The sequence below is a fragment of the Hyperoodon ampullatus genome (assembly GCF_949752795.1).
Source record: "Hyperoodon ampullatus genome assembly, chromosome: 7".
Classification (NCBI taxonomy): Eukaryota; Metazoa; Chordata; class Mammalia; order Artiodactyla; family Ziphiidae; genus Hyperoodon; species Hyperoodon ampullatus.
Genome location: NC_136920.1, coordinates 56,074,359 through 56,100,254, shown reverse-complemented (window position 1 = coordinate 56,100,254; position 25,896 = coordinate 56,074,359). Strand labels below are relative to the sequence as shown.

The 25,896-nt window shown below is 37.7% G+C and overlaps 1 protein-coding gene across 2 annotated transcripts in view; it reads left to right on the top strand.

Moving 5' to 3' along the window:
- The window catches only part of ACER3 (alkaline ceramidase 3), a gene marked incomplete at its 5' end in the record, with an annotated part of 196,778 nt that overhangs the window by 149,772 nt on the left and 21,110 nt on the right, over positions 1-25,896 (top strand). For both annotated transcript variants that reach the window (XM_079709508.1, XM_079709507.1), the window contains one exon: positions 4,690-4,748. In XM_079709508.1, the coding sequence (XP_079565634.1) occupies positions 4,690-4,748 (59 nt within the window). The remainder of the gene's footprint in view (positions 1-4,689; positions 4,749-25,896) is intronic.

The following is a 25,896-nucleotide window of genomic DNA, read 5'->3' as shown; positions in this document are numbered from 1 at the left end:
ATAACAGGCAGAAGTCCTAGGCAAAATATTTCTAAACCAAATCAGCCAATATAAACAAAAATAGGATAAAGCATCATGACTAAATTAGATATCACCCAGGAGTATCAAGTTGGTTAGACTATTAATCAGTATTAGAAAATTATATTAAAAGATTAAAGGACAAAAATTATGATTATCTCAAGAGATACAGAAAAAGTATTCGATAAAATATATTAATTCATGATTTTTAAAAACTCCTAGCAAACTAGAAATAAAAGAGGGCTTCTTAATCTGATGAAGATTATTTAAAAAAATTTTTTTAATCCTACACTCAATGTAACACTTAGTGATGAACCATTGAAAGCTTTCTCTTTGAGACTGAGCATGAGATAGCAGTACTTGTTATCACCAATTCTATTCATATTGTACTGGAGGACCAGGCCCACTCAGTTAAGCAAGAAAAAGAAAATTATTGAATTAAAAAGGGTGAGACAAAACTGTAAATATTCACAAGTGATATACAAATATATATAGGGAAAACCTAAAGACTCTACAAATAAATTGTTAGAAGAGATTTTAAAAGGTAAAGTCACATTAAATAAAAGCAGTTTGCAAAAAAATGGTTGTATTTATATATAATAGCATCAAACAGGTAGAAAATGACATTTAAGAATCACTACTTATGATAATCATCTAGAAGTATTTATGAAGTACCTAGGAGTAAATCTAGCATAAATGTCTAAGACCTATATATGGAAGAAATTATAAAGCACATTTACAGACATTAAAGAATACCTAAATAAATAAATAACTATACTGTTATTACAAGACACAGACAACACTAATTTAATCTTAAAATTAAGAATTTAGGGTCATAAAAAGACACCACAAAGAGAGTGAACATATAACACTATAGAGTGGAATAAGATATTCACAACACATATAATCAAGCAAAGACTAGTATATGTAAAGACATCCTGCAAACCAATAAAAAAAAGTAGGAGACCCAGTAGAAAAATGGATGAGACATTTCACAAAAGATTATATCCAAATGGCCAATAAACATATGAAGTGATATTCAATCTATATTAGTCATCATGAAAATGAAAATTGAAAACACAATGAAATACCACTACATACTCAATGGCTACATTTAAAAAAAAGCTTGGATTTCACTTGAAAGTGAAAGTATGGAAAAATATATATACCATGCAAACACTAAGCAAACGAAATATGGTATAGTTATTTTAATATCAGACAAAATAGTCTTTAAGGGGAAAGTATTTCTATTGATAGAGAAGGACTGGCTAAAATAAAAAAGACTTTATAGTACCGAGGGCTGACTAGCAAGGCTATTAAGCAACACTCATACACTGCACGTGGGAGTGTTAATCGGTATAACCACCTTGGAAAAGAGTTTGTAAAAACCACTAAACTTGAGTTTATACATATGCTGTGATCCAGCAGCTTGGCTCCTATGCCCAGTAGAAATCCCTGAACATGTACACCAAAAATTACACACACACACACACACACACACACACATATATTTTTTAACATCTTTATTGGAGTATAATTGCTTTACAATGTTGTGTTAGTTTCTGCTGTATAACAAAGTGAATCAGCTATATGTATACATATATCCCCATAGCCCCTCCCTCTTGCTTCTCCCTCCCACCCTCCCTATCCCACCTCTCTAGGTGGTCACAAAGCACCGAGCTGATCTCCTCGTGTGATGCAGCTGCTTCCCACTAGCTATCTATTTTACATTTGGTAGTGTATATATGTCAGTGCTACTCTCTCACTTTGTCCCAGCTTACCCTTCCCCCTCTCCATGTCCTCAAGTCCATTCTCTACATCTGCATCTTTATTCCTGTCCTGCCCCTAGGTTCATCAGAACCATTGGTTTTTTTAGATTCCATATATATGTGTTAGCATATGGTATTTGTTTTCCTATTTCTGACTGACTTCAATGTATGACAGACTCTAGGTCCATCCACCTCACTACAAATAACTCAATGTCGTTTCCTTTTATGGCTGAGTAATATTTCATTGTATATGTGTGCTACATCTTCTTTATCCATTCATCTGTTGATGGACATTTAGGTTACTTCCATGTTCTGGCTATTGTAAATAGTGCTGCAATGAATATTGTGGTACATGACTTTTTGAATTATGCTTTTCTCAGGGTATATGCCCAGTAGTGGGATTGCTGGGTCATATGGTAGTTCTATTTTTAGTTTTTTAAGGAGCCTCCATACTGTTCTCCATAGTGGCTGTATCAATTTACATTCCCATCAACAGTGCAAGAGGGTTCCCTTTTCTCCACACCCTCTCCAGCATTTATTGTTTGTAGATTTCTTGATGATGGCCATTCTGACCCGTGTGAGGTGACACCTCATGGTGGTTTTGATTTGCATTTCTCTAATGATTAGTAATGTTGAGCATCCTTTCAATCTGTATATCTTCTTTGGAGAAATGTCTGTTTAGCTCTTCTGCTCATTTTTGGATTAGGTGGTTTGTTTTTTTGATATTGAGCTTCATGGGCTGCTTGTATCTTTTGGGGATTAATCCTTTGTCAGTTGCTTCATTTGCAAATATTTTCTCCCATTCTGAGGGTTGTCTTTTCATCTTGTTTATGGTTTCCTCTGCCGTGCAAAAGTTTTTAAGTTTCATTAGGTCCCATTTGTTTATTTTTGTTTTTATTTCCATTACTCTAGGAGGTGGGTCAAAAAGGATCTTGCTGTGATTTATGTCAAAGAGTGTTCTTCCTATGTTATATATGTTTATAGCAGGATTATTATAAATAGCTAAAACTTAGACCCCAATGTCCACCAGCAGTAAAAATGGATATATAAAATATACATATTTAAATAATGGAATATTAGATAGCAATGAACACTGATATACCACAGCTCATATAACAAGTTGAATGAGGCTCACAAACACAATACTGAGTAAAAGAAGCTTGACACAAGTATATAAAACAGAGTTCCGTTTATATTGAGGTTCCAAACAGGCAAAACTGAACTCTAATGTGAGAAGTCAGTATAGTGGTAAACCTCGGGGAAGAGAAGGGTATAGAACTTGAGAGGGGTATGAGGTTGATTTATGGTATTCTGCCAAAGTTCAGTTTTTTGACCTACGAAGTAAAAAATTGCAAAGATATTTGTTTTGTGATAATCCTCGAACAGTGTTTATGTTTTGAGCACTTTGTGTGTGTGTTATATTTTAATTTTAATTTAAAAGTTTTTAAAAGTTGAAACAGGAACAAGTAAGTAAGAAAATGACAGACAACCGAATAAAAAAATAGGTTTGAACAATAGCAGATATCAATTGGCCAGTGAACAGAAACATACAGTGTTCAATCTGTAATCGGAGAAATACATATTAAAAACCACATAGAATGACAAAAATTTAGAAGTCTGACTATATCATGTTTTGAGTATGTGGCATAAAAGAAACACTCAGAATACACATTGGTTGGAGTAAAGGTTGGTATAACCACTTTGGAAAACAGTTTGACATTTTTAGTAATTTTGATAATAATATACCCTCTGACCCAGCAGTTACATTCCTAGGTACATACCCTGGAGAAACTTTTGTATGTGTGTATTAGAATATATGCGTAGAAATGTTCATAGCAGTGAAAACTGGAAATAACCTCAAAATGTCCATCACCACAAGAATTGGTAAATAAATTGTGGTATTTATTTATGTGATATCAAAAATGAATGAACTATGGCTACATATTCAACATAATTGAATTCTAAAAGATAAAACAAAAACAAATGTATGTAACATTATTCTATTGTAAATTAAAATTTTAAAAACTTATTTAGGAGTGCATATTTAGGACGCCAGTTTAAGTTAGTAAACATGTAAAGAAAAGCAAGAAAATGTGTTTATTTTAAAAGTCAGGAGAGTGGTTTCCTCTAAGGAGTAGGGGAGAGGGTTGGACTGGGAAGAGATAACATGTGTCTTGACCTGAATGGTACTTTCCCAGTTATTGGCTTTATAAATATTTAAGTTATACATTTATATTCTATGCAGTTTTCTTGTATTTAATATTTCACACTTTTAAAAGTTAAATTTTCCCACTAGGTTCAGGTTTCCAGGTAGTAGTACCTATCCAGTGCTCAGTATAGAAGAGAAAGAGGTTAGTTGTTGGAGCCAAGTCTGGGAAGATGTGGGAGCATATAGAATAAAGAACACAGGGGAGTAGATTAACCTCAGTCAAGAAAAAATGGGCACCACTTTCTTTAGAAACTAGGAATGGGAGAAAGAATGCAGGGAGAGGATGCATATGAATGCACAAACACCTGGGAGGAGAGTTTAAAAGAGTTCAGATTTATAAGATGGGAAGTAGAATCATTTGCTGAAAGTGAAGCTAACAAGAAGGAAAGGATCTCTAGGGAATATGAGACAAAAATACAGCATTTGTTCAGGTTTTAGCATATATTTAAAATTTCATGGAACCATTCAGATTAAAATTGACATGAGACTTCTGATATTGATTATTCACAAGCAGGCTCTTTCCTCAAAGGTTAGTATAACTCTTCATTATATAATTACACATCTGTTCTTTAAAATGTAATGAAAGATAATAAATGTTTACATTTAACTGGGAGGACTATTTTTGTAGGCAAATATACTTCCTTTGCCAAAGAATCATGATTTTACTAACTTCATTTTCTCTTTCTTCTTCAGGTCATGTATGGAATGTTGGTCTTCACATTAGTAGTTCGATCTATTTATATTGTTACATGGTAAGTAGTTTGGATCATCAAAAGAGTACACTTAGGTGGTAAATCTGTAGCCTAAACTGAAATAACACATAAAACCCAACTCCAGAAGGGATACTGATAGAAAACTTACAACCCAACTTTATTATGGTATATTGCAAGAAATACTAATTCTTTAAGTAAGTTGTTAATAGGCATCACATGAAACCAAGAATTCTAAAATTAAAGAAATTTGAGGAAAGCTATGTGTGATGGCCTCCTTTTGAATATTTATAATGTACATGAGTTTATTAAAGGCCTTGAAAAATCCTACAGTAGAAAAGAAAATAATTGTTTTTCTGTTTCTCAAACTACTTAATTAAGGAACCCTTTTTGCAGAACACCTCTCAAGGAAGACTATTAGTGTCACAGAGAAACAGTATTCCAGAAAGATGATTTAGGAAATAGGCATAATATTTATAGAGTTCATGAAAAATAAAATAAGAAATATTTCATGTGAGTACCTGACATAGGGCCTGGCCATATAACAGATGCTCAGTAAGTAAATAGTATGATTTATGGGTTTGTTCCTGTTTTTTTCTTTTTTAATTAAACTTTTTGAGATAATTGTAGAAGCACATGCAATTGTAAGAAATAATAGAGATTGTCTGTACCCTTTACCAGTTTCCTCTAGTGATAATGTCTTGCAAAACTATAGTACAACATCATAACCAGGACTTGACACTGACAGAATCAAGATACAGAACAATTCTATCACTACAAGGATCCCTGTGTGGTCTTTCTGTAGCCACACCCAATTCCCTCCTACCCTGTTTCCTTACCCCCATGCTTAACCCCTAGCAACTACTAATCTGCCCTTCATTTCTCCAATTTTTCAGAGTGTTATATAAATGGAATCACACAGTATATATAACCATTGGGATTGGCCTTTTGCACTCAGCATAATTCACTGGAGATTAATACAAGTTGTTGAGTGTATCAGTAGTTCACCCTTTCTGTTGTGAGTAGTATTCCATGATATGGATGTACCACAGTTTAATCATTCACCCGTTGAATAACATCTGGATTTCCAGTTTTTTATTTCTAGTTTTTTACTATTATGAATAAAGCTGCTATGAATATTTGTTTACAGATTTTTATGTGAATATAAGTTTTCATTTCTCTGGAATAAATGCCCAGAGTGGAATTGCTAGGTTGTATGATAATCATATGTTTAATTCTTTTTAAAACTTTCAGACTGTTTTTTTTTAAATTATTAATTTGTTTTTGGCTGCGTTGGGTCTTCGTTGCTGCACGTGGGCTTTCTCTAGTTGTGGTGAGCAGGGGCTACTCTTCATTGCAGTTTGCGGGCTTCTCATTGTGGTGGCATCTCTTGTGGGACATGGGCTCTAGGGCGCACAGGCTTCAGTAGTTGTGGCTTGTGGGCTCTAGAGCACAGGCTCAGTAGTTGTGGCGCACGGGCTTAGTTGCTCTGTGGCATGTGGGATCTTCCCAGACCAGGGCTCGAACCCGTGTCCCCTGCATTGGCAGGCGGATTCTCAACCACTGCACCACCTGGAAAGCCCAACTCCCAAACTGTTTTTCAGAGTGGCTCTACCATTTTACATTCCCACCAGCAGTGTATGTGTGACCCAGTTTCTCTGCATCCTTGCCAACATTTGGTGTTGTCACTAATTTTTATTTTAGTCATTCTTACAGATATGTACTGATATCTCATTGTGGTTTTAATTCTTGTTTCCCTAGTGGCTGATGATGTTGAACATATTTTCATGTGCTTATTTACCATCTGTATATCCTCTTTGGTGAAACGTCTGTTCATGTCTTTGCCCATTTTCTAATGGGATTGTTTCTCTTTTTTTGAGTTTTGAGCATTCTTTACATATTCTAGATACTCTTCATCAAATATGTGGCTCACAAATATTTTCTCACAGTCTGTACCTTGTCTTTCATGCTGTTCACAGGGCCTATCACAGAGCAAAAGTTTTTAATTTTTTTTTTTTTTTTTTTTTTTTTGCGGTTCGCAGGCCTTTCACTGTTGCGGCCTCTCCCGTTGCGGAGCACAGGCTCCGGACGCGCAGGCTCAACGGCCATGGCTCACGGGCCCAGCCGCTCCGCGGCATATGGGATCTTCGCAGACCGGGGCACGAACCCGTGTCCCCTGCATGGGCAGGCGGACTCTCAACTGCTGCGCCACCAGGGAAGCCCAAAAGTTTTTAATTTTGATGAGGTCACTTTATCAATTTTCCTTTTACGTATCATGCTTGGGCATCCAGGCTAAGGACTCAATGCCTAACCCTAGGTTTTCCCGTTTTTTACCAAAAGTTTTGTATAGCTTTATATTTAAGTTTATGATTTATTTTGAGTAAATTTTTATGTAAGGGGTAAGGAGTAGGTTGAGGTCCATTTTTTAACCTTCAGAGGTCCCACTACTCCAGGACCACTGGTTGAAAAGGCTGTTTCTTCACTGAATTGCTTTTGCACCTTTCTCAAAAATTATTTGCGTATACTTGTGTTGATGTATTTTTGAGTTTTTTTATTCTGTTGCATTCATTTAGGTGTCTATCCCTCTACTGGTCCTACTCTCTGATAATTGATTACTCTACCTATAAAATACCTCTTCAAATCATATAGATTGATTCCTCTCACTTCTTTTTCAAAACCGTTTTTGCTATTTGGGTTCCTTTGCCTTTATGTATAAATTTTAGAATACTAATGTCTATATTTAAAATCTTATTGGCATTTTGATAGGAATTGCATTAAACCTGCATATCAATTAGTGAAGAATTGACATGTTTACTATGTTGAGTCTTCCAGTCTATGAACACTGTGTGTCTTGTGTGTCTCTCCATTTATTTAGATCATCTTTGATTTCTTCCATTAGCATTTTGGAGTTTTGATTTTCTTTTGTTTAATTTTTGAATTTTATTTTATTTTTTATACAGCAGGTTCTTATTAGTCATCCATTTTATACACGTCAGTGTATACATGTCAATCCCAATCTCCCAATTCATCACACCACCACCACCACCACCCCGCCACTTTCCCCCCTTGGTGTCCATACATTTGTTCTCTACATCTGTGTTTCAATTTCTGCCCTGCAAACCAGTTCATCTGTACCATTTTTCTAGGTTCCACATATATGCGTTAATATATGATATTTGTTCTTCTCTTTCTGACTTACTTCACTCTGTATGACAGTCTCTAGATCCATCCACATCTCTACACATGACCCAATTACGTTCCTTTTTATGGCTGAGTAAGATTCCATTATATATATGTACCACATCTTCTTTATCCATTCATCTGTCGATGGGCTTCCATGACCTGGCTATTGTAAATAGTGCTGCAGTGAACATTGGGGTGCACGTGTCTTTTTGAATTATGGTTTTCTCTGGGTATATGCCCAATAGTGGGATTGCTGGGTCATATGGTAATTCTATTTTTAGTTTTTTAAGGAACCTCCATTCTGTTCTCCATAGTGGCTGTATCAATTTACATTCCCACCAACACTGCAAGAGGGTTCCCTTTTCTCCACACCCTCTCCAGCATTTGTTTGTAGATTTTCTGATGATGCCCATTCTAACTGGTGTGAGGTGATACCTCATTGTAATTTTGATTTGCATTTCTCTAATAATTAGTGATGTTGAGCAGCTTCTTGGCCATCTGTATGTCTTCTTTGGAGAAATGTCTGTTTAGGTCTTCTGCCCATTTTTGGATTGGGTTATTTCTTTTTTTAATATTGAGCTGCATGAGCTGTTTATATATTTTGGAGATTACTACTTTGTCCATTGATTCGTTTTCAAATATTTTCTCCCATTTTGAGGGTTGTCTTTTCATCTTGTTTATGGTTTCCTTGGCTGTGCAAAAGCTTTTAAGTTTCATTAGGTCCCATTTGTTTCTTTTTGTTTTTATTTCCATTACTCTAGGAGGTGGTTCAAAAAAGGTCTTGCTGTGATTTCTGTCAAAGAGTGTTCTGCCTATGTTTTCCTCTAAGAGTTTTATAGTGTCTGGCCTTACATTTAGGTCTTTAATCCATTTTGAGTTTATTTTTGTGTATGGGGTTAGGGAGTGTTCTAATTTCATTCTTTTACATGTAGCTGTCCAGTTTTCCAGCACCACTTATTGAAGAGACTGTCTTTTCTCCATTGTATATCCTTGCCTCCTTTGTCATAGATTAGTTGAACATAGGTGCGTGGGTTTATCTCTGGGCTTTCTATCTTGTTGCATTGATCTATATTTCTGTTTTTGTGCCAGTACCATATTGTCTTGATTACTGTAGCTTTGTAGTATTGTCTGAAGTCAGGGAGTCTGATTCCTCCAGCTCCGTTTTTTTCCCCTAAGACTGCTTTGGCTATTTGGGGTCTTTTGTGTCTCCGTACAAATTTTAAAATTTTTTGTTCTAGTTCTGTAAAAAATGCCATTGGTAATTTGATAGGGATTGCATTGAATCTGTAGATTGTTTTGGGTAGTAGGGTCATTTTCACAATATTGATTCTTCCAATCCAAGAACATGGTATATCTCTCCATCTGTTGGTATCATCTTTAATTTCTTTCATCAGTGTCTTATAGTTTTCTGCATACAGGTTTTTGTCTCCCTAGGTAGGTTTATTCCTAGACGTTTTATTCTTTTTGTTGCAATGGTAAATGGGAGTATTTCCTTAATTTCTCTTTCAGATTCTTCATCATTAGTGTATAGGAATGCAAGAGATTTCTGTGCATTAATTTTGTATCCTGCAACTTTACCAGATTCATTGATTAGCTCTAATAGTTTTCTGGTGGCATCTTTAGGATTCTCTATATATAGTATCATGTCATCTGCAAACAGTGACAGTTTTACTTCTTCTTTTCCAATTTGTATTCCTTTTATTTCTTTTTCTTCTCTGATTGCCATGGGTATGACTTACAAAACTACATTGAATAATAGTGGCGAGAGTGGGTAACCTTGTCTTGTTCCTGATCTTAGAGGAGATGCTTTCAGTTTTTCACCATTGAGAATGATATTTGCTGTGGGTTTGTCATATATGGCCTTTATTATGTTGAGGTAGGTTCCCTCTGTGTCCACTTTCTGGAGAGTTTTTATCATAAATGGGTGTTGAATTTTGTCAAAAGCTTTTTCTGCATCTATTGAGATGATCACATGGTTTTTCTTCTTCAATTTGTTAATATGGTGTATCACATGGGTTGATTTGCATATACTGAAGAATCCTTGCATCCCTGGGATAAATCCCACTTGATCATGGTGTATGATCCTTTTAATGTGTTGTTGGATTCTGTTTGCTAGTGTTTTGTTGAGGATTTTTACATCTATATTCATCAGTGATATTGTTCTGTAATTTTCTTTTTTTGTGACGTCTTTGTCTGGTTTTGGTATCAGGGTGATGGTGGCCTCAAAGAATGAGTTTGGGAGTGTTCCTTCCTTTGCAATTTTTTGGAAGTTTGAGAAGGATGGGTGCTAGCTCTTCTCTCAATGTTTGATAGAATTCACGTGTGAAGCCATCTGGTCCTGGACTTTTGTTTGTTTGAAGATTTTTAATCACAGTTTCAATTTCATTACTTGTGGTTGGTCTGGTCATATTTTCTATTTCTTCCTTGTTCAGTCTTGAAAGGTTATACCTTTCTAAGAATTTGTCCATTTCTTCCAGGTTGTCCATTTTATTGGCATAGAGTTACTTGTAGTAGTCTTTAGGATGCTTTGTATTTCTGCTATGTCTGTTGTAACTTTTCCTCTTTCATTTCTAATTTTATTGATTTGAGTCCTCTCCCTCTTTTTGTTGATGAGTCTGGCTAATGGTTTATCAATTTTGTTTATCTTCTCAAAGAACCAGCTTTTAGTTTTATCGATCTTTGCTATTGTTTTCTTTCTTTCCGTTTCATTTATTTCTGCTCTGATCTTTATGATTTCTTTCCTTCTGCTAACTTTGGGTTTTGTTTGTTCTTCTTTCTCTAGTTCCTTTAGGTATAAGGTTAGATTGTTTATTTGAGATTTTTCTTGTTTCTTGAGGTACACTTGTGTAGCTATAAACTTCCCTCTTAGAACTGCTTTTGCCGCATCCCATAGGTTTTGGATATCATGTTTTCATTGTCATTTGTCTCTAGGCATTTTTTGATTTCCTCTTTGATTTCTTCAGTGATCTCTTGTTTATTTAGTAACATATTGTTTAGCCTCATGTGTTTCTGTTTTTTTACAGTTTGTCCCCTGTAATTGATTTCTAATCTCACAGTGTAGTCAGAAAATATGCTTGATACGATTTCAAATTTCTTAAATTTACTATGGCTTGATTTGTGACCCAAGATGTGATGTATCCTGGAGAATGTTCTGTGCGCACTTGAGAAGAATGTGTAATCTGCTGGTTTTGGTTGGAATGTCCCATAAATATCAATTAAATCTATCTGGTCTGTTGTATCATTTAACGCTTGTGTTTCCTTATTTATTTTCTGTTTGGGTGATCTGTCCATTGGTCTAAGTGAGGTGTTAAAGTCCCCCACTATTATTGTGTTACTGTCAATTTCCTCTTTTATAGCTGTTAGCAGTTGCCTTATGTATTGAGGTGCTCCTGTGTTGGGTGCATATATATTTATAATTGTTATATCTTCTTCTTGGATTGATCCCTTGATCATTATGTAGTGTCCTTCCTTGTCTCTTGTAATAGTCTTTATTTTAAAGTCTGTTTTATCTGATATGAGTATTGCTACTCCAGCTTTCTTTTGATTTCCATTTGCATGGAATATCTTTTTCCATCCCCTCACTTTCAATCTCTGTGTGTCCCTAGGTCTGAAGTGGGTCTCTTGTAGACAGCATATATATGGGTCTTGTTTTTGTGTCCGTTCAGCAAACCTGTGTCTTTTGGTTGGAGCATTTAATCTATTCACGTTTAAGGTATTTATTGATATGTATGTTCCTATTACCATTTTCTTAATTGTTTTGGGTTTGTTTTTGTAGGTCCTTTTCTTCTCTTGTGTTTCCCACTTAGAGGAGTTCCTTTCGCATTTGTTGTAGAGCTGGTTTGGTGGTGCTGAATTCTGTTAGCTTTTGCTTGTCTGTTAAGCTTTTGATTTCTCCATAGAATCTGAGTGAGATCCTTGCCAGGTAGAGTAATCTTGGTTTTAGGTTTTTCCCTTTCATCACTTTAAGTATATCATGCCACTCCCTTCTGGCTTGTAAAGTTTCTGCTGAGAAATCAGCTGTTAACCTTATGGGGGTTCCCTTGTTGTTATTTGTCATTTTTCCCTTGCTGCTTTCAATAATTTTTCTTTGTCTTTAATTTTTGCCAATTTGATTACTGTGTGTCTCGGTGTGTTTCTCCTTGGGTCTATCCTGTATGGGACTCTCTGTGCTTTCTGGACTTCGGTGGCTATTTCCTTTCCCATGTTAGGGAAGTTTTTGACAATAATCTTTTCAAATATTTTCTCGGGTCCTTTCTCTCTCTCTTGTCCTTCTGGGACCCCTATAAACACATTGTTGTGTTTAATATTGTCTCAGAGGTCTCCTAGGCTGTCTTCATTCCTTTTCGTTCTTTTTTCTTTATTCTGTTCTGCAGCAGTGAATTCCACCATTCTGTCTTCCAGGTCACTTATCTGTTCTTCTGCCTCAGTTATTCTGCTGTTGATTCCTTCTAGTGTATTTTTCATTTCAGTTATTGTATTGTTCATCTGTGTTTGTTTGTTCTTTAATTCTTCTAGATCTTTGTTAAACATTTTTTGCATCATCTCGATCTTTACCTCCATCCTTTTTCCGAGGTCCTGGATCATCTTCACTATCACCATTCTGAATTCTTTTTCTGGAAGGTTGCCTATCTCCACCTCATTTAGTTGTTTTTCTGGGGTTTTATCTTGTTCCTTCATCTGGTACATAGCCGTCTGCCTTTCCATCTTTTCTAACTTTCTGTGAACATGGTTTTTGTTCCACATGCTGCAGGATTCTAGTTCTTCTTGCTTCTGCTGTCTGCCCTCTGGTGGATGAGGCTGTCTAAGAGGCTTGTCTAAGTTTCCTGATGGGAGGGACTGGTGGTGGGTAGAACTGGCTGTTGCTCTGGTGGGCAGAGCTCAGTAAAACTTTAATCCGCTTGTCTGCTGATGGGTGGGGCTGGGTCTCCTCCCTGTTGGTTGTTTGGCCTGAGGTGATCCAGCCCTGGAGCCTACCCAGACTCTTTGGTGGGGCTAATGGCGGACTCTGGGAGGACTCACGCCAAGGAGTACTTCCCAGAACTTCTGCTGCCAGTGTCCTTGTCCTCTCCGTGAGACAGAGCCACCCCCCACTTCTGCAGGAGACCCTCCAACACTAGCAGGTAGGTCTGGTTCAGTCTCTATGGGGTTACTGCTCCTTCCCCTGTGTCCTGATGTGCACACTACTTTGTGTGTGCCCTCCAAGAGTGGAGTCTGTTTCCCCCAGTCCTGTCAAAGTCCTACAGTAAAATCCCACTAGCCTTCAAAGTCTGATTCTGTAGGAATTCCTCCTTCCGTTGCCGGACCCCCAGGTTCGGAAGCCTGACGTGGGGCCCAGAACCTTCACTCCAGTGGGTGCACTTCTGTGGTGTAAGTATTCTCCAGTTTTTGAGTCACCCACCCAGCAGTTATGGGATTTGATTTTATTGTGTTTGCACCCTTCCAACTGTCTCATTGTGGCTTCTCCTTTGTCTTTGGATGTGGGGTATCTTTTTTGGTGAGTTCCAGTGTCTTGTCAATAATTGTTCAGCAGTTAGTTGTGATTCTGGTGTTCTCGCAAGAGGGAGTGAGAGCATGTCCTTCTACTCCGCCATCTTGAATCAATCTCCAGAGACTTCTGCTAGGAAAACCACTGACTTGGTACTGAGAAGGAAGCGACCTAAAGCTTTGATTTTTTTTTTAAGCAATTGTAAATAGTATTGTATTTCTAAATTTTGGTGTCCACACATTTATTGCTATTATATAGAAACACAGCATATTAATAACGGTTCCAGAGAGATCAAGATGGCAAAACAGAAGGACATGGAGTTCACCTCCTCCCACAAATACATAAAAAATACACCTACATGTGGAACAGTTCTCACAGAATAACTACTGAACACTGGCAAAAGATCTCATACAACAAGAGCCACAAGAAAGATCACCATGTAACTGGGCAGGATGAAAGAGAAAAAAAAAGGAATTGGGGTTCGACCTATACCCTGGGAGGGTGCTGTGAAACAGTAGAGGTTCCCTCACCCTGGGAACCCCCATCGCTGGCTGGAAGATCATCCAGGACAGAAAGGGAGCGTCAGAGGTTCAGGGGAGATTGCAGCAGCTGGTTTGTGGCAGGCAGAACAGAGAGAGACCAGCACAGTCATGGCCACCTTGCTGCACTCCCCAGCCTGAGACATGCATGTGCTGGTGTGTACAGGGGCTGGGTGCTGAAATTCGGGCTTCAGAGAACAAACCTGGGGAGAGCACTGGGGTTGGCTCTGCAGAGATAGCCCTAAGAGACTGGAGTGTGACCCAGGCCACAACTTGGGGTATGCGCAGGACTGAGCCCAGGTATGCCATAGAAGCCCCGTGTTAATGCACACGCAAAGGGAAGGAAGGGGCCCCGTCATAGCAGCCTCATTTTCCTCATTGCTCACAGCAGGCACAATTCCATCTCTACAAGCTCTGGGAGCTTGCAAGTCCTGGAAGTTGCCCACATTCAGAGGCAAGGCTGAAATCTGGGCTTGCAGCTTTGCGACTGATGGATTTACAACACTGGTGCCTTTATTAGCTCAGTGCCTTCTGGACGTCTCAGTGGATTACTGGTGCTCCTGAGCCTGAGGTGGGTCCAGATTTAGCACCTGTTGGTTTTGTGGGCATGGGTCTGTGCTGATTCCATAGCTCCCATGGCAGGTCCAAGTGCATGACTATGCATGACTATGGCAGGTCCCTGTGTCTGACTTCAGCAGATCTGTGCCAGCAGCTTTGTGATCACAGCAGCTGAGGGACATTCATGCCGATTGCCTGCATTCCCTTGACTGAGACGGGGCTGAAGGCAGTACCAAGAACAGTGTACTTTGTGAGCGCGCACAACCGGTGACAGATGACAGCACAGAGCTCACTTTCTGATGCACAGCTCCTGTGGAGGAATACTTAGTGGATCCTCTTCCAGTGGAAGCGCCCCAGTTCCTCCTACCCAACACCGCACTTAAGAATTGGATCTGGGGACTTCTACTCCAACTGCTGAGATCCTGCCCCTGACAGGGCTGTGACAGCCACAGAGCAAAGAGGAGGCCCCACTCAATATCCAGTACGGGCTCTGGTCACCACAACACAAGTCACACCCCCTATCAACGGGCTAATGGCCAGCACATGCTAAGGAAAGAGACAGCAGGCATCCATACTAAAAACAGCCCTCACACCAAAAATATTAGACTCATGCAGGCTCCACAGGAATGCTTCCACATAAAAACAGCCCTTAAAGACCACAGTAGATAACTGTTTCTCCTAAATTCATAGAGTCAGAAAAATATAAGTGAAAAGAACCAGAGGAAATAGTCCCAATTAAAAGAATGGGAGAGGGCTTCCCTGGTGGCACAGTGGTTGAGAGTCCACCTGCCGATGCAGGGGACATGAGTTTGTGTCACGGTCCGGGAAGATCCCACATGCCGCGGAGTGGCTAGGCCTGTGAGCCATGGCCGCTGAGCCTGCACATCCAGAGCCTGTGCTCCACAATGGGAGAGGCCACAACAGTGAGAGGCCCACGTACCACAAAAAAAAAAAAAAAAAAAAATGGGAGCAATCCCCTGAAAGAACAATGAAACAGACCTCTCCAGTCTACTAGATCCCAAGTTCAAAAAGGAGGTAATAAAAATACTGAAGGAATTAAGAAAGGCTATTGACAGAAATACAGATCACTATAACGTGGAACTAGAAACTATAAAGAGGAGCCAATTAAAACTAGAAAACTCATTTGCTGAGATGAAAGCCAAGCTGAAAGCAATAAATAGAAAACTAAATAATACAGAAGAATGAATAAGTGATCTGAAAGATAGAATAATGGAAATCACCGATCAGAACAGCAGACGGAAAGACCAATGAAAAAAAATCAAAGCAATATATGAGACCTATTGGATAACATAAAGTGAGCCAATCTATGAATAGTAGGAATCCAGAAGGAGAAGAAAGAGAAAAGAGGATTGAAAGTATATTTGAAGAAATTATGACTGAAAACTTCCTAAAAGTAAAGAAGGAAACAGATATCCAGATACAGGAAGCCCAGACAAGATGAACCTGAACAGACCTACACCAAGACATGTTATAACTAAAATGGCAAAAGCTAAAGAGAAGATTCTAAAGGCAGCAAAAGAAAAACAAAGAGTTAGTTACAAGGGAACCCCCATAAGTCTATTAGCTGATTTCTCTACAGAAACATTGCAGGCCAGAAGGGAGTGGCAATATATATTCAAAGTCCTGAAAATAAAAAGCCTGCAATCTGGGATCCTCTACACAGCAAGATTATTATCTAGAATAGAAGGATAAAGAATTTCTCAGACAAGCAAAAACTAAAAGAATATAGCAATACTAAACCTAACCTAAAAGAAATATTGAAAGGTCTTTTCTAAATAGAAAAGAAGTAGGGAATTCCTTGGCAGTCCAATGGTTAGGACTTAGCACTTTTACTGCCGGGGCCCAGGTTCAATCCCTGGTCAGAGAACTAAGATCCTGCAAACTGCACAGTGCAGCATAATTAAATACATACATACATAAATCAATAGAAAAGAAGCAAGAATCTATAGGAAAGAGAAAAATCACAATTGGAAAATAAATCCCTTAAATAAGGCAGTACGTAGATTTAAAGAGACTTTTTTGTGTGCAAGCAATGGTAACTATGATGAACAGCAAAAGTATAAAAATGAAGATGTTAGAGAAGGCATCAAAATCATAAAATGTTGGGGATGGGAGTAAGAAAATGTAGGGTTTTTTTTTAGAGTGTGTTTGAGCCTATATGACTACCAGTCTAAAGCAAGTAGTTATAGTAATGGGTTAACATACTCGAAAAACAGGGTAACCACAAATCAAAAACATATAGTTGATTCACAAAAACCAAAAAGTAGAGAACTCAAGCATAGTGCAAAAGAAAACCTTCAAACTACAAAACGAAAAACAGAAGAAGAAAGGAACAAAGAAGAAATACAATATCCACTGGGAAACAAGGTTTAAAATGACAATAAATACATATGTATCAATAATTACCTTAAATATCAATGGACTAAATGCTCCAATCAAAAGACATAGAGTGGCAGACTGGATAACAAAACAGGAGCCTACAATGTGTTGCCTACACATAGATTGAAAAGTGGGGATGGAAAAAGATATTTCATGCAAATGGAAATGACAAGAAAGTGAGACTTGCTATACTCATATCAGACAAAATAGACTTTAAAGCAAATGTTATAAAGAAAGATAAAGAAGGACACTATATAATGATAAAAGGATCAATACAGGAAGAGGATTTTACACTCATCATCATATATGCACCTAATATAGAAGCACCCAAATATATAAAACAAATACTATCAGACATAAAGGGAGAAATTGATGGGAAAACAATAATAGTAGGAGACTTTAGCACCCCACTGACATCAGTGGACAGATCTTCCAGACAGAAAATCAATAAGGCAACAGAGATCCTAAATGATACATTAGAAAAGTTAGACTTAATTGATATTTTAATTTTGATACTATGACATTACATCCAAAGAACCCAAAATACGCATTATTTTCAAGTGCACATGGAACATTCTCTAGGATAGACCACATACTAGGACACAGAACAAGCCTCAACAAATTTAAGAGGACCGAAATTATTTCAAGCGTATTTTCTGACTACAACAGCATGAAACTAGCAATCAACCATAGAAAGAGAAACAAGAAAAAAATCATTATTAAACAACATGCTATTAAAAAACCAGTGAGTCAACTTGAAATCAAAAAGAAATTAAAAAATACCTTGAGACAAGTGACAATGAAAACACAACCATACAAAATCTATGGGATGCATCAAAAGCAATCCTAAGAGGGAGGTTCATAGCAATATAGGCTTTCCTCAAAAAATAAGAAAAATCTCAAACAACCTAACCTACCACCTAAAAGATTTGGAAAAAGAAGAACAAACAAAAGCTAAAGTTAGCAGAAGGAAGGAAATAATAAAGATCAGACAGGAAGTAAAAAAAAAGAGAGATTAAAAAAACAATAGAGAAAAATCAGTAAAACCCAGAGCTGGTTTTTTGAAAGGATAAACACAATTGACAAACCTCTGGCCAGGCTCACCAAGAAGAGGTCCCAAATAAACAAAATAAGAAATGAAAGAGGAGAAATAATATCTGATACCTCCACAGAAATACAAAAACTCATAAGAGAATACTATGAACAATTATATCCCAACAAACTGGACAACCTAGAAGAAATGGATAAGTTTCTAGAAACATACAGCCCACTAAAACAATCAAGAAGAAATAGATAATTTGAACAGACTTATTACTAGAAGTGAAATAGAATCTGTAAAAACAAAAACAAACAAAACCAAAAAAACACCTCCTTGCAAACAGAAGTCCAGGACCAGATGGCTTCACTAGGGAACTCTACCAAACATACAAAGATGAACTTATACTAATCCTTCTTAAAGTTCTGAAAGATTGAAGAGGAAGGAAGACTCCCAAAGTCACTCTGTGAAGCCACCATCACCCCAATACCAAAACCAGACAAAGACACTACCAAAAAAAGAAAAGTACAGGCCAGTAGCACTGATGAACATAGATGCAAAAATCCTCAACAGAATATTAGCATACCAAATCCAACAACACATAAAAAGGATCAGACACCATTATCAGGGTGGATTCATCCCAAGGTCACAAGGATGGTTCAACATAGGGAAATCTGTCAATGTGATACACCACATCAACAAAAGAAAAGACAAAAATGACCTCAATAGATGCAGAAAAAGCATTTGATAAAATTCAACATCCATTCATGATAAAAACTCTCCCCAAAGTGGGTATAGAGGGAACATATTTCAACATAATAAAAGCTATTTATGACAAATATACAGCCAATATAATACTCAATGGTGAAAAGCTGAAAGCCTTCCCACTAAAATTTGGAACAAGACAGGGTTGCCCACTCTCACCACTTCTATTCAACGTAGTATTGACAGTCCTAGCCACAGCAATCAGACAAGAAAAAGAAATAAAAGGTATCCAAATTGGAAGGGAAGAGGTAAAATTGTCATTATATGCAGATGATATGATACTATATATAGAAAACCCTAAAGATTCCACACAAAAGCCACTCAAACTGATAAACAAATTAAGCAAGGTAACAGGCTACAAGATTAACATACATTTCTTTACACTAACAATGAATTATCAGAAAGGGAAAGTAAAATAACAGTCCCTTTTAAAGTCACATCAAAAAAATATATATATATTTACAAATAAACCTGACCAAGGAGGTCAGAGACTTTATATGCTGACAACTATAAAACGTTGATAAAGGAAACTGAAGATGATTAAAAAATGGAATGATATCCCATGCTCTTGGATTGGAATAATTAATATTGTTAAAATGGCCACACTACCCAAAGCAATCTACAGATTTAATGTGATCCCTATCAAACTACCCATGACATTTTTCACAGAACTAGAACAAATAATCCTAAAATTTATGTGGAACCATAAAAGACCCAGAATTGCTAAAGCAATCCTGAGGAAAAAGAACAAAGCTGGAGACGTAACCCTTCCAGACTTCAGACAATACTATTGATGCAAATGTACAGTAATCAAAACAGCATGGTGTTGGCATAACAACAGACATGGATCAGTACAACAGAATAGAGAGCCCAGAAATAAAACCACATACCTATGATCAATTAATCTTTGAGAAATGAGGCAAGAATACACAATGGAGAAAAGAAAGTCCCTTCAGCAAGTGACGCTGGGAAAGCTAGACAGCCACATGTAAATCAATGAAGTTAGAGCCCTCCCTCACACCATACACAAAAATAAACTCAAAATGGATTAAGGACTTAATTATAGGACATGACACCATAAACTCCTAGAAAACAAGATAGGCAAAACATTTTCTGACATAAATCATACTAATGTTTTCTTAGGTCAGTCTCCCAAGGCAACAGAAATAAAAGCAAAGATAAATAAATGGGACCTAATCAAACTTATAAGCATTTGCACAGCAAAGGAAACCATAAACAAAGCAAAAAGACAACCTACGGACTGGGAGAAAACAAACAATAACAAAAAAACAAACAACCCAATCAAAAGATGGCCAGAAAACCTAAATAGCTATTTCTCTAAAGAAGACATCCAGATGGCCAGTAAGACATGAAAAGATGCTCAATATTGCTAATTGTTAGAGAAATGCAGATCAAAACTACAATGAGGTATCACCCCACACCAGTCAGAATGGCCATCATTAAAAAGTCTACAAATAATAAATTCTGGAGAGGATTTGGAGAAAAGGAAACCCTCTTACACTGTTGGTGGGAATGTAAATTGGAGCAGCCACTGTGGAAAACAGCATGGAAGTTTCTTAAAAAACTAAAAATTGAGTTACCATAGGATCCAGCAATCCCACTCCTGGGCATATATCTAGAGAATTGATGGATGAATGGATAAAGAAGATGTGATATGTATGTGTGTGTATGTGTATATATAATGGGATATTATACAACAATAAAAAATAATGAAATAACGCCATTTGCAGCAACATGGATAGACCTAGAGATTATCATACTGAGTGAAGTAAGTCAAGCAGAGAAAGACAAATATCATATGATATCACTTATATGTGGAATCTAAAATATGACACAAATGAACTTTTTTTTTAATTTAATTTTATCTTTGGCTGCGTTGTGTCTTCTCTAGTTGCAGTGAGCAGGGGCTACTCTTCGCTGCAGTACATGGGCTTCTCATTGTGGCAGCTTCTCTTGTTGCAGAGCACGGGCTCTAGGCGCTTGGGCTTTAGTAGCTGTGGCTTGCGGGCTCTAGAGCGCAGGCTCAGTAGTTGTGGCGCACGGACTTTGTTGCTCCATGGCATGTAGGATCTTCCCAGACCAAGGATCGAACCTGTGTTCCCTGCATTGGCAGGGGGATTCTTAACCACTGCGCCACCAGGGAAATCTCTGAACTTATTTTCAAAATAGAAACAGACTCACATAGAATACAAACTTATTGTTACCAAAGGGATACCAGAGGGATAAATTAGGAGTTTAGGATTAGCAGATACAAACTAGTATATATAAAATAGATAACAACAAGGTCCTACTGTATAGCACAGGAAACTATATTCAGTATCTTATAATAAACTATAATGGAAAAGAAATCAGTGAAATTTATTTTAATCCCATTATATATAACCAGTATGTCAAGATATCATCAATTCATTGTGTAATCAATATAAAAAATATTGAAAATATTAAAAACAAATTAATGCCTACTTTGTGGGGTTCTTATGAGGCTTAAATGTAGTAATTCATGCAGAGCATTTTAAGCTCTATGAAGAATACCCAGAGCATAGGAGGCAATCAGTAAATATTAGCTTAAATTTTAAAAAGAGAAAAAAATACAATTGATTTTCTTTTTGTTTACCTTGTATTCTGCCACCTTGCTGAACTTAATAGTTCCAGGAGACTTTTGTAGATTCCTTGAGATTTGCTTCAAGTAGAGACAGTGGTTTATATCATCCTTTATAATGTATATGCTTTTAATTTCTTCTTTTGCCTTATTGCCCTGACTAGAACTTCTAGGACTATGTTGAATAACAGTGGTGAGAGCAGCTATCCTCGCATTGTTCCCAGTCTTAGGGGAAAAGTATTCAGTCTTTTCATTAAGTACGATGTTATCTGTATAGATTTTATAGATGCTTTTTATCAAGTTGAAGAAGTTACTCTCTATGCCTAATTTTCTGAGAATCTTTATCATGAATTGTGCTGAATTTTGTCAGATGCTTTTTTCATATCATTTGATTTGATCATATGATTTTTTTCCTTTTAGTATGGTGTATTACACTGATTAATTTTCAAATACTGAACCAACTGTGTATTCTGAATGAACCCTACTCAGTCATGGTGTAAAAATCTTTATATATTGCTGAATGATACTTGTTAATATTTTCTTAAGGATTTTTACATCTATATTCAAGATAGATATTGGTTTATAGTTTTATTTTTGTACTGTCTTTGTCTGATTTTGATTTCAGGGTAATATTAGCTTCATAAAATCCATTGGGAAATGTTCCCTTCTCCTATTTTCTGGAAGAAATTGCATAGAGTTGGTGTTAATTCTTCTTTAAATGTTGGGTAAAAATTCTCCACAGAAACCGTCTGGACCTGTAATTTTCTTGGGAGACCAGACCAGGATATGGCCTTTCTTGGCATATGTTCCATATGTGTGCTTGAAAAGTATACGTATTCAGCTGATGCTGGAGGAAATTTTCCATAAATGTCTATTAGATCATGTTGTTTGATGGTTGTGTCAGGGATCCCCAAGACCATACTCAGGTTCAAAGATTTGCTAGAAAGACTCACAAAGCTCAGAAAAAATGTTATACTCATGGTTACATTTAACCTGAGGTTAAACTGATACAGCATGGCCCAGCACCCTAAGCAAAGAAACAAACAAAAAAACAGGCATTTACTATTAGTCACATTATTAGTGTAAACTTTATGGTGTGGCCCTAGGTGTCAGGTGTAAAAAGACACTCTTATAGAACAGGATATTGAAGGAATTAGGCGTTATCTCCCAGGAACCAGTCAAGGGCCAATCCTTTCTTTGGGATGTACAGTATTTGCACAGCCCAACCCCCAGTGAATTAGCCATTTGCTGCACAATGGTGTCTTTGAGTTTTTTTATATCCTTGTTGATTTTCTGGGTAGTTGTTCCATCAGTTGAGAGAGGGGTGTTGAAGTCTCCACATATACTTGTGGATTTATCTATTTCTCATTCATTCTATCAATTTTTGCTTCATTCGGTCATCTGCCCTATTTTGCAGTTCTCTTGTTTGATACATAGACATTTAGCATTCCTGTGTCTTTTTGGTGGATTGTCCCTTTTGTCATCATGTAATGTCCTTCTCTGTCTCTGGTCATTTTCTTTGGTCTGAACTCCACTTCATCTCTCATTAATATAGCCATATCAACATAGATTTCTTTTGATTAATGTTTGCATGATACACTTTTTCATACTCTTGCTTTCAACCTGCCTGTATTGGTATATTTGAATTGAGTTTCCTTTTGGATATCATACACTTGGGTCATGATTTTGAATCCACTTTTCCAGTCTCTTTTAATTGGTTTATTTAGATCATTTATATTAACATAATTTTTTTTTTTTTTGCGGTACATGGATCTCTCACTGCTGTGGCCTCTCCCGCTGCGGAGCACAGGCTCCGGATGCGCAGACCCAGTGGCCATGGCTCACGGGCCCAGCCGCTCTGCAGCATGTGGGATCTTCCGGACCGGGGCACGAACCCGTGTCCCGTGCATCGGCAGGCGGACCCCCAACCACTGTGCCACCAGGGATGCCCCCATAATTTTTATATTAAGGATTAATTCTACTATTTTATGTTTTGTTTTCTGTTTGTTGTATATTTTCTTTTTCCTGCCTCCCTGTGAGTTACTTGAACATTTTTTAGAATTCCATTTACTCTAGTGTTTGTGAGTCTTTCTCCTTGTATAGTTTTTTTAGTGATTGTTTTTAGTATTACATTATATATACATGATGCCAAAATCTCACCCTGTGTACACTGGTGCCGAATCAAATATCAGAGACAGAGTTTTGGGTGAAGTAGAAAAGAATAGCTATATTGCTTTCCCAGGCAAAGGGGGACACAGCGGGCTCCTGCCCTCTAAAACTATGTGTCCCAACCTGGGAGGATTTGATGAGGGGTTTTATAGCAATAGTTCAAGGGTGGGGTTGCTGACAAGATTAGGGTGTGTGCAGCATTTGCACTCCCTTCATCTTGTCTCAGGTGGTCTCCTAATCTTGATGAGCTTCTGTGATCCCTTTAATCTTGCCTCAGGTGGTTTCTTGGCTGCTCCTCCCTTGATTAGCAACTGTTCAAATCTGCCCTTTGGAACTCAGGGAAGGTCATGGAGGCTGGAGTCTTGCCTACAAGAAACGGGAGACATAGCAGGCCTCCATGCCCGGGAACCCCACAGGGCCCTGCTCTGTTTCATACATAACATCACAGTCTAATGGTGTTAACATTTTATCAGTTCCAGTGAAGTGCAGGAATATTACCTTCCCTTTACATACCTATATTAGTTTCCTAGGGCAGCTGTAACAAAACACCACAAGCTGGATAGCTTAAAATAACTGAAATTCATTGTTCTGGAGGATAGAAGTCCAAAATCAAGGTGTCAGTAGGGCTATGCTTCCTCTGAAACCTGTAGGGGGATTCATCCTCACCTCTTTCTAGGTTCTGGTGGTTTGCTGGCAATCTTTGGCATTCCTTGACTCTTATCTGCATAATTCCATTCTCTGCCTTTGTCATGACATGGTGTTCTCCCTGTGTCTCTGTGTCTTCACATGGCTGTCTTCTTACAAGGATATGAGCCATATTGGATTAAGAGCCCATTCCACTACAGCATGACCTTTTCTTAACTAGTTATATCTTCAATGACCCTATTTCCAAATAAGGGCACATTCTAAGATACTGGGGGTTGGGACTTCAACATATCTTTTTTGAGGGAAAACACTTCAACCTGTAACACTGCCTTTTCCCTGCCCCATTTAAAATATAATTATCTTAAGTATTTTCTCTGCATGCATTTATAACCACATCAGATAGTATTTTGATTTTTGCCCCAATCGTAAATCATACTTTGGAACCTCAAGAGGAGAAGTAAAATGTATTATAATCTAACCAAATTTTTACTCTTTCCATTTCTCTTTCTTCCTGCCTAACATTCCAAGATTCCTTCTTTCATCATTTCCTTTCTGTTTTGAAAACTTCCTTAGCCATTCTCTTAGGGTAGATCTGGCAACATATCCTCTTAGTTTTCTTTCATCTGAGAATGTCTTGATTTCTGTTTCATTCCTGAAGAATATTTTCACTGGATATAGATCTCTAGGTTGACAGTTCTTTTCTTTTAAAACTTGAAAAATGTGCCACATCCTTCTGGCCTTCAAGTTTTCTGATGAGAAATCCTGTCATTCAGATTGTTTTTTGCATATGGTGTAGGGTAAGGTATTGTTTCTCTTACTGCTTTTCAACATTTTTCCCTTGTCTTTAGTTTTCAGAAATTTGCCTATGTTGTGTCTTGATGTGGTTTTCTTTGGTTTTAACCTGTTTGACGTAGGTTTAGCTTCTTGAATCTGTAGGTTATAGTGTTGTTGTTTGTTTGTGTTCGTTATGTGTGTGTGTATGCCAGCTTTGAAAGTTTTCAGCCATTATTTCATGAAGTACTTTTTCATTCCTGCCCTCTTTTTCCTCTTCTTCTGGGACACCAATAACATGAATGCTAGATCTTCCTTATAGTCCCACAGGTCCCTGAGTGCCACCTCATTATTGCCAGGTACTGGTAGGAGTCCACATTCTTCCTTGCCATCTTGACACACAAATGGGGGAAAGAGCTCCTCATTACTGCTGAGCTGGGGTAGGAATTTCCACTCTCTACTAGGCCTTCCTGATACCACCCTGCCTGGGAAGGGCAAGAGTGCCTAATTATTTCTCACCATGTGGCCTCCACTGACAGCTCAGTGGTATGACCTTGTTACCTCTGGTCAGTGGTAGAAATTCTGACTCCCCAGTAGCTCTACTCTCATACCACCGCAGTGAGGAGGGAGAACACCTCGTTATTACCACATGAAGATGGAAGTTCAGGCTCCCCATGTGGTCTCCACTGATACTGCAGGAAGTGGAGAGCTTGTTACTGCTGGGTGGGGAAAGATCCAGCCCCTCCCTGCTTGACATTACTGTGGCAGGAGGTTAGGGCACTTTCTTAGGGCCTGATGAGGAATGAAGTCTAGGCTTCCCACTCAGGCTTTGAGAATGGATGGGGGTGAGGCCACAGTGTTTTCAGTAGTGTTTGGCTGTAGAGTGGTTATTGTGTAAGTTTTCTATCTTGCTAGACTGCCTTTTTCCTGGTTCTTTGGAGAGAGAGCAGGCTTTTGTTGAGCTGTTTTTTGTCTGTGCCTAGTGGTGTTTCTGGTTTACTAACTTTTTCAGTTCCAAC